Source organism: Oncorhynchus kisutch, linkage group LG4, assembly GCF_002021735.2.
Source record: "Oncorhynchus kisutch isolate 150728-3 linkage group LG4, Okis_V2, whole genome shotgun sequence".
In the NCBI taxonomy this organism is placed as follows: domain Eukaryota; kingdom Metazoa; phylum Chordata; class Actinopteri; order Salmoniformes; family Salmonidae; genus Oncorhynchus; species Oncorhynchus kisutch.
The window spans coordinates 79,864,487-79,874,996 of record NC_034177.2 but is presented as its reverse complement, the minus strand read 5'-3'; the positions used below and the strand labels follow the sequence as shown (position 1 = coordinate 79,874,996).

At 41.5% G+C, this 10,510-nt stretch overlaps 1 protein-coding gene across 2 annotated transcripts in view; it reads left to right on the top strand.

Moving 5' to 3' along the window:
• The first annotated feature begins 284 nt into the window (after positions 1 to 284).
• Positions 285 to 10,510, top strand: part of LOC109888997 (testican-2) — a 64,399-nt gene continuing 54,173 nt past the window's right edge. Inside the window, exon 1 of one of the 2 annotated variants that reach the window (XM_031823750.1) lies at positions 285 to 674. In XM_031823750.1, the coding sequence (XP_031679610.1) occupies positions 486 to 674 (189 nt within the window). In that variant the 5' untranslated portion in view covers positions 285 to 485. The remainder of the gene's footprint in view (positions 675 to 10,510) is intronic. The other variant, XM_031823749.1, reaches the window with a different exon arrangement.

Here is a 10,510-nt window from a genome sequence, read left to right as displayed (position 1 = left end):
AAATATCACATTAATTTGTATCAACTGTATGAATAGCAGCAAAGTTAGTTCCTGATTCAGTCTTCAGTCATCTCTTTGTGACATTTGTTTAGGTCAAACAAACAAAAAAGTGATGATATGTTGACAATAGAGCCTTCCACAATGCAGGGCATGGCTGTGATGATGTTGGTGAAGAGCAACTGCAGAAACTGGTAGTCAACTGCAGTCAAAACTTCATGACCTTTGATCACAAGATTTGTGTTAAGTTCATGCAGTGGAAATGTAGGCGCAAGTCGGACAATGCAACACACCTTGAAAGTCGGTGACCAGACTTGACAAAAGTGATCGGCTCGAACGCGCCCAATGTCACCCCAGTCTCTCTCTCTCTCTCGCTCTTTTTTTTCTTCCAGCAGCAGGAAGGCGCAATCAGGTCGCATTCTACTCCTCTTCTCGTCCTCGTGAAGAGAAGCTAGAACGAAGTGCCGCGCGTGTTTTCTAACCGCACCATGGTGGGAATGACGGATTTGGGGTTCCTTTTCGTCCCGGTGATGATGCTGGTGGGGTTCACCTTGCAAGCGGAAATTAACAACGGGAAAGAGGAGGAGAAAAAGGGGAATTTCATGGAAGACGAGCATTGGCTGTCCACCATTTCACAGTACAGCCGCAAGATCAAGCATTGGAATCGCTTCAGAGACGTAAGTCGCTGTTTTGGTTGATTGAGAGATCTGCCGTAATGCGGTAAGCTATATTGATAGGGAAACAGAAGCCAGCGGCACGATTCCGCTTGGCAAACGTCCTAATAACCGGATGCGTTTGCTAGGCTACTCCGATTTTATCTGTCAGATAATATCAAGGGTTTGGTGTCATTGCTTAAGATACACATCTGAAGCGTTTGTGTAGCCAGATGTTATGGTGTTTTTTCATTGTAAACATTATCTTATGTAAAAAATAAAAAAAATCATTCCATCATTCAGATGGAGCCTAAGATGTTGACCTCAGATATACCCTAGAGGAGTGTAGCCTAGGGTACAGCCTCATTGTGGTCATGGTGCACTGATCTATTGCATTTTCTGGAGAACTGGAGAATGTAGGGTTGCCTATGCAGTCATATCATTATTATACATTTGTAAACACTCAAAGGACCTCTGCAAGGTAACCTACATTTAATTGCGTAACTGCCAAAATAAAGGAAACACCAACAAAGTGTCTTAAATTAGGGCGTCGGGCCACCACGAGGCCCCAGAACTGCTTCAGTGTGCCTTGGCATAGATTCTACAAGTGTCTAGAAATCTTTTGGGTGGATGCAGAACTATTCTATCACAATAATTTCTATAATTTGGTGTTTTGTTGATGGTGGTGGAGAACGCTGTCTCAGTGACCGCTCCAGCAATTCCCATAAGTGTTCAGTTGGGCTGAGATCTGGTGACTGAGACAAACACACACCCCCTTTAAACCCCATATGCTTCTTTGAGACCCCTCTTTCAAAGTAGTTTAGATCTCTTCCTCAAGCCATGGTAGCCAAAATAATGGCCAACTGGGCATGATGGGATGTTAATTGCTTAATTAACTCAGGAACTACACCTGTATGGAAGCACCTGCTTTCAATATACTTTGAATCCCTCATTTACTCAAGTGTTTACTTTATTTTGGCAGTTACATGTACATACATGCAATGTATAATGTGTGATTTACACTACTACATAGGTACCTGCCATCTTCAAACCAATACAAGATTGAAAGCGTGTTTTGAAAGCATCCTATCAGGATATTTTCTATCACCTAGCCTCACTGTCCATAGGCCTACCTATTGATACTTTACCATTCTTTGGTATATTATTGGCAGTAGTAATTATGCACATTGCAAATTTGCAATGATTTAGAATGACATTTGTTCCCCTTTAAAGATCCGTCCCCACATTCACCCCATGTACTTATTCCGTCATGCTTTTCACGGTATGCATTCTGGCCTGCTGTCCTACTGCTAATGACTCAGCCTAGTGTTTGCAAATGATCTGTTACAAACAGAATAGGCACAATGCAACAATGCAATTATAATACAAGTTCTGATCATTGATTGCTGAGGTAATGCAGTTAGCTTTCAACTGAATCCGGCTGTAGCGAATGATTTTAGCCTAAAGGGCATGTAAATATTGCTTTGTTTACGAATATTGTGTGTGCGTGTGTGTGTGAAATCCTGCATCCAGTAGTGATTACCAAACATCACAGCAGGGCATTTGCACGGTAATGGAATTTAGTTGAGTCTCAGATTTCTCACTTACAATGTAACAAAAAACATTGATTTCAAAGTTAACAAACCATACAACACTAAGCACAAGGAACACTTTAAACAATGTACACAGAAAATGTAACAAAACACATTTTATATGCAAAGTTTGGTAACAGAATTTCTGTCAAATCTCCCTCAGTGTTTTATGACCACGTTTTCCAAAAAACTCAGTTAAATATCGACTCAGAATTAAGATTCAAAGATGTCTGCAGAAAGAATGGGGTGTCAGCTATGACATGACACCTTGAGTTTGAAAACATCTCTTTTGGTATTGAACTACAGTAACTGAAGTGGATTTACACCCGGTAACGGAATTGTGGTATGGAATTTCTTCATGGGTCCCTGATCTGTACAACACAGAAATGCACAATTATGGATATGCATGTCATTCTCTTCATGGTGATGTATCCTGAATAGGTACACAAAGGTAGAATTATGCAATATCCTCATTATTTTAATGAGCTCCACCACCAAACCAGACCAAATTTGGTTGGTCCGAACAGGACCAAATCTGAACCAATCATAGACATCTATGTTTCACAAGTTTGGACATCAACGTACAGCCCAGTACAGTACAATACAGCACAGAACAGTAGTGTTCAGTACAGGAGAGTATAGTTCAGTACAGTACATTTTAGTGTACTCAAGTCTAGTGTGTGCTGAACGATTATCTACTCTATTCTACTATACTGAACAAGAATCTACTCTGTGTAGCGAAATGCTTGTGCTTCTAGCTTTGACAGTGCAGTAATGTCTAACAAGTAATATCTAACAAATTACATAACATATACCCAATACACACAGATCTTAGTAGGAATGAATATATACATATGGACAAGTGATGTCGAGATCTATGATTGATTCAGATTTGGTCCTGAACATGGACGTCTATGTTTGGGCCGAATGAAGGCCGGTCCAGACGTTTGTAGACGTTGAAATCAAGGCTATACCAGAAAATGACATCTGTGAGCGATGAAATCAAAGTTTCAAGTGTATTTAGTTGTATGTACAGGATACACATGGTATACACCAGCCAATGAAATGCTTACTTGCAGCTTCCTTCTGGACAATGCAACCACAATAAGAAATAATAAAATATAAGAATACCAACCTAAAGTAAATGGCTCAGTAGAAGAGAATAAACATTTTACCAAAAGTATAATACAGGAAGGTACAATTTATAGTCCAATATTTACACGTTTTGGGGAGTTGGGAGGGGGGGGGGGGGCAATTGTTTCAATCATAATAAAAGTCTGGTAGCAGCAGTTGTGATGTGTGTAGCATGAATGTACTGTATATGTGTGAGTGAGTGCATGTGTGCTAAGGTGCGGAGAATCAGATCAGGTGGTCAGTCCAGTTCGGTGCTCAGTGAGTGAGGATGCTAGTTACAGTAAATGGAAAGAGAGGGGTCTCATGGGTAGGTGTCAGTAAGGGAGAGGTGACATAAATTGGAGAGAGGAAAAAAGAGCGAGGTTGGGGATGTCCAGCCTTTTCACACTCTTGCTTTGACCACCAGATGAGAGAAAATAAACCAGTAGGGCCCTATAAAGTCAGTTGTTTCCCAAAATAAATTTTTCTCCATTTTGTTTTTCTAGGTTTGTTTCCCCCTGTTTTTAAGGTTTTCACTCTCAAAATCACACTCTTTTAATAGTAAAACAACTTCATTGGATGTTCTAAATCCACGCTTAAACCACATCAGAAGACTACTTTTGAGGTCTGGAAAAATTTGGATAAATTTATATTTTTGGCCTCCCAGGTGGCGCAGCATTGCAGTGCTAGCTGTGCCACCAGAGACTCTGGGTTCGCGCCCAGGCTCTGTCGCAGCCGGCCGCGACTGGTAGGTCCGTGGGGCGACTCACAATTGGCCTAGCGTCGTCCGGGTTAGGCCGGTAGGGATATCCTTATCTCATCCGCCACCAGCGACTCCTGTGGCGGGCTGGGCGCAGTGCACGCTAACTAAGGTTGCCAGGTGCACGGTGTTTCCTCCGACACATTGGTGCGGCTGGCTTCCGGGTTGGATGCGCGCTGGGTTGTGTTTTACTATGAAATTGGGGAGAAAAAAGGGGGTAAAATGAATTTAAAAAAACACAAATTATATTTTTGAGTGAGCACCTAACAAGAGGCTGTTTGCGATGTTTTCTTGTAGCACACACACGTGATGGTAGAGTTTGCAAAAGCAAATAATCATAATATCATTCTGCCAGGTAGGCATAGGCTACTTTGTAGTTATATTTAATTGAGAAGGTTTTTGGGAAAGCCTTTCCATCTACCAGAAGATGTTTTATTAGTATCATCGCTAACGGCTACATGATGTGGTAGCTGCGTACACCGCACATAGACAGACAGGGGAAATTCTCCTTGCCTCTTCAGAAAGTTGCAGGAAATACGGAATCACTGATGCATTCTATTCATGTCTTATGATTAACTTGGGTAAATGAATACATGTTCAATACATTTAGTTGATTCCAAGTTCAAAGTTTTACTATTGTTGAATTCCATTTTATTGTCTGGACTTTATAGAGCCCTAAAACAGTTCAGCTGAACATAACAGTATGCCAGTGGAAGAGAGGACAGTAGCAGGTGACCCAACTGCGGTTTGTGACAACTATGATTTCCCATTGCAGTCAATTCAATTGCAGATATTCAGTTACAGATTTTTCTGAATTTAGTTTTAATCACTTAGTAATTCATAAACAAAATGTATATCAGTAAAAACACTAACTAATTGATAGGTCAACCTTTACTTGTTACTTCTGTGAACTTGTATTATTCTTCCTCCTCACAAGGGAACATATATAACATATATGCCGGGAGTCAGGAAACGGAAGCAGAAGATGATTTTAATAAAGAACGAAAGCAAGTGAACAATGTATATATGCAAAAAAAAATTAGACTCTTAGGATTTATTTGAAATCCAATTTGACATGCTCCTATGCACTACACGTTGGTCCACATGGACATGACCAGCATTACTTGGATGAGAGGCCTGTTGTATTATGTTCCAACCTTATAGGCCTATTTATATTCCTTGAGAATTTTAGTTGATCCCATATCTAGATTGAAGGATCGTATGACTTCATTGGAGCATACAATACATGCTTTTTTCTGAGTTGATTATTGGATTGAAATGTTCGGAAATATTACAATAAATACTATAATAAATATCCTTATTTTGTATGAAGGAAATAGCCAAGCCCCTCCATGTCCAAAATAATTCTGCCATACTGTGTCATATTGTAATCATTCTAAATAAAACCCTCTGCTAAATGACAAAAATGTCAACAAAATCTATTATCGCACAAAAATGACAAATCCCCACTTCCCAAGTATGTCTAACTAAGCTTCTATATCATTGTTATGCAAATAGTTAAACACGTTTTGATGCAATTATGAAATGTTCCCAACCCCAGTAAAGCAGGTATATGTGTCTAAATTGTTGTACGTCTTCCCTGCTGTCCCGGGTGCACACACACACGCATAGACATACACACACGCATAGACATACACACACGCATAGACATACACACACGCATAGACATACACACACGCATAGACATACACACACGCATAGACATACACACAAGCATAGAGACACACACACGCATAGAGACACACACATACACGCACATAGAGAGACACATACACGCATAGACACACACACACACACACGCATAGACACACACACACATGCAAAAACACAAACAATCGCATAGAGATAGACACACACATGCATAGACAGACACACACATGCATAGACAGACACACACATGCATAGACAGACACACACATGCATAGACAGACACACACATGCATAGACAGACACACACATGCATAGACAGACACACACATGCATAGACAGACACACACATGCATAGACAGACACACACATGCATAGACAGACACACACATGCATAGACAGACACACACACGCATAGACACACATGCATAGACAGACACACACATGCATAGACAGACACACACACGCATAGACAGACACACACACGCATAGACAGACACGCATAGACACATGCATATACACACACACACACACACATGCATAGACACACACACACACTCATAGAGACACACATGCATAGAGGCATACACACACACACACACCAGAGTACTCTCCTGGCGAAGCAGGATTAAGTTTAGATATATGTCCTCTGGAACTGTATTGTAGAAATAATGAAATTGTGGGCATGAAGATTAAGTATGAATTACAGTGGGATTATTATGATGGGCCTGGATGGGTGCTGCTGTGTCTTTACACGGGCAGTGGCACACACACACACACACACACACACACACACAAACCGATGGAATCTGAACACAACCCTGCACACATCACAACCATCCCCCACATGCTCCTTTTTTGTTGAAAATGTTTAAAAACTTTTCGGGGAAAAAAGCTCAGCTCTTCTCAGTGGGTTTACCGTCCAGTAGAGTTAAGATATCTCTTTTCCTCAGTTTGAAATCAAACCCCAGTTGAGGCACAAACAGAGACCACAGCTCTGCCTGCATGCCCTGAATGAAGGAGTTTATGTATTTTTCTCTCTGAAGATTTGGTGGATTACTGTGTATGATGTCAGAGGTGACATGGAATATCTTTGTGGTTGCCATTCCCGGAGGGAGGTGTGGGTGTGTGTGTGACAGTTTGTTTGTGTTTGTGGGGGAATCTTGTGTGTGATGTGTATATTTAAGGGGGGAAAAGTGCTGATATGTCTCTGGTGATGTTGACAGAAGAAACATCAGAGGCAGCGCATCACAGAACTCCCTGGGGATCGCCAATAGCAACCTCTTTGATGTCAGTGTGCAGCCGTAGCAACGGAGGTCCTCTGAAATGGGCCTGAAAGTAACTCGTTTCAGGGGGTAGAGTTGTAAAGTGTATGGTGGAGTGGTAAAGTACATCCAGTTTGCAGCACGGACTTTGGGCCGAGGACATCTCCATAATCCAGGATGGGTAGTATTGTCTTTTGGAACAGGATGTGTTTAGCAGAGTGTGTGAATGAGATTTGTTCCGGTAGGGAAAGCCTATTCTGGACTTGACCTTTGCTTGAAGACTTTTGATGTGTGTGTGGAATGATAGTGCCCTGTCCAGCCAGATTCCCAGGGATTTGTATGAGCCCATCTAGTGAGTAGATGTCAAGGGGAGGGTTGATGTGCGTTTTCCTTTTGTTTTGTTTGTGTTCATTATAACATACAGGTAAGTGCCAAAATAATGGAAACACTTAAATGAGGGATACAAAGTAGATTGAAAGCAGGTGCTTCCACACAGGTGTGGTTTCTGAGTTAATTAAGCAATTAACATCCCATTATGATTAGGGTCATGTATAAAAATGCTGGGCAGACCATTATTTTGGCTATTATTTTGGATACCATGGCTATGCCCCCTTAGGATGACAACGCTCCCATTCACAGGGCACGAGTGGCCACTGAATGGTTTTATGAGCATGAAAATAATGTCAACCATATGCCATGGCCGTCTCAGTCACCAGATCTCAATCTAATTGAACAGTTATTGGAGATTTTGGCGCCTGTGACAGCGTTTTTCACCACCATTAACAAAGCACCAAATGATGGACTTTCTAGTGGAAGAATGGTGTCACATCCCTCTAATAGAGTTCCAGACACTTGTAGAATCTATGACAAGGCGCATTGAAGCTGTTCTGGCTCGTGGTGGCCCAATACCCTATTAAGATGCTTCATGTTGGTGTTTCCGTTATTTTGGCAGTTACCTGTACGTTTAGTATCATTACAGGGAATGATTATGGATTCATCAATACCTTCCTTATTATCCATATGGATAATGATACAGTATCATTTGAGAGTTATACACTCTCCTCAGTCCTCAAATTAAGCATTAGTCTGAATCTCCATGCAGCTGATGAGATAATCAGACTACTAATGATTTTACTCCTATGAACCCTGACCTGAGCTGCATGAAACATTGGTTCATTACATCAACCCCAATAACCAAATGGTTAGAGGACCCATAATCAGAGGATGTATGTGTGTTCAAATAGGCTCCAGAGGAATGTGTATTCTCTGCTGCAATATATTGTTTTACTCCGAATATACAGTATTATACTTTAATCACTATTGTTGTTTCCCATGATGTCTTTGAAGAGAAATAAAATACCAAAAAAATGCTAACAAAACCAGAAAATGAGTTCATTGGGTATTTTTCAGGATATAATTTGGTTAATCTATGAAGGGTCGCCCAGGATGCTATCTAATAACACAAATGAGTAAAATTGGCGTTGACTCACTATGTCCTTTTGAGGGGAAGAATGTTGAATTTTAATGCAACAATGGAAAAAACAATCATCAAAGAGGCAGAACGTGAAAAAACAAATACACACTGTACATACCCACACAAACATATACATGAATATTCTATATTTATTCTTCTCCTCTTTCAAGTATAAGACCCACGGTACAGTATGCATCGGATAGAGTGTGGATGACGGCTGTTTTGTATTCGATAAAAATAGCCATCACCACTCCACACTTCAATCAATCCAATCCCTGTCATTGAAAAGACAAGGCGATTAGATGTAGCAATTACCGTCAACAACTATATTTAATACATCCAATCCTTTAATCTGACAGACAGGTGCCCTGGACAATTCTTCATTCCACTAATGCATCCAGGCTGGAAATCCCAAAACAAAGGAAAACACAATAATGATGATTGGCTGCTGGAGGAAGCCATTGTGGTTTAAAGGCCTTAGTGTCACGAGTCCCATTGAGAAGACCACCCTTTGACTGAAGCCTTACAATTTAATTTAATGTCTTGATTTGACGATGTGAGTGATTTATAATTTAAAGAACAACATTTCATCTCCCATCTCTAAATAGACTTAATTCATTCTTGAATATTATTCTTAACTTCTTCTTCTATACAGCAGTATCTCTATATTCCTGGTGTAGTGTCTTCTGTACCCTAGCGTGATTCACAGTTGAGTCAATATGCTGTATCCCCTGGCCTCCTTTTCAAATGACCGTTATGATGATGAGAAAGTCAATTAGAACTCCATGTTCTATTTGAACTCTGTTACTGCAGATCAAACGGACACCGAAAGAGGCTGTTGATCCAGCAAATGTCTCCAACTCCCCTTTTCCACCCAGGTTTCACAGTCACACAAACTGGTCAAAATGTTAATATGCTAAGATGTTTAATGCAACTCCATTACAGGGCTGATGAGCTATGACGGCTGATATTAGTCTATCAACCTGGATCAAACTCAGATAGGAACATCCGATGAGTCTGGCTGAATCTCAAATGGCACCCTGTTCCCTATTTAGTGCACTACTTTGGACCAGGGCCCATAGCTCTACATAGACAATAGGGTACTATTTGGGATGTTGCCTCTGTCATTGTGCAGCAGCTCACAGGTCAAACCACCATCTCATCCATCCTTGTAATAATAGGAAATTGGATGGCATGGTTGAAACTGCATGGTTAAACCTGCTTTGTTGAAATTGCAGTGGGTCTGCACATTATGCATAATTTATCTGATTTAGTCTCTGACTGAATACAATTTTATGCTCAACTAACTTCCCCCTATTAATGTCACATTGTGAAGTCACACTTTGGAATCAGTCTGATCAGCCTTGGAGACAGTGACTGTGTCCCAAATGGCACCCTCCTCCCTACACAGTGCACTACTTCTGAGCAGAGTCCTATGGTGTTTTCTATAGACTGCTAATGAGACCCACCTGTAGGAGAGGATAACACTCATTATTGTTAGGAGAGTGTGTAGTGGCAGCGAAATGCATGCACAGCTGACCTATCCTTAGATCTCTCTCTCCAATTCAGCAGTAGCTCATTAGACCACAGTAGCGGTCCAGGGCTGTGCCACCAGGTCCCTGGTAGCTCATTAGACCACAGTAGAGGTCCAGGGCTGTGTCACCAGGTCCCTGGTAGCTCATTAGACCACAGTAGAGGTCCAGGGCTGTGTCACCAGGTCCCTGGTAGCTCATTAGACCACAGTAGCAGTCCAGGGCTGTGTCACCAGGTCCCTGGTAGCTCATTAGACCACAGTAGAGGTCCAGGGCTGTGTCACCAGGTCCCTGGTAGCTCATTAGACCACAGTAGAGGTCCAGGGCTGTGTCACCAGGTCCCTGGTAGCTCATTAGACCACAGTAGAGGTCCAGGGCTGTGTCACCAGGTCCCTGGTAGCTCATTAGACCACAGTAGAGGTCCAGGGCTGTGTCACCAGGTCCCTGGTAGCTCAT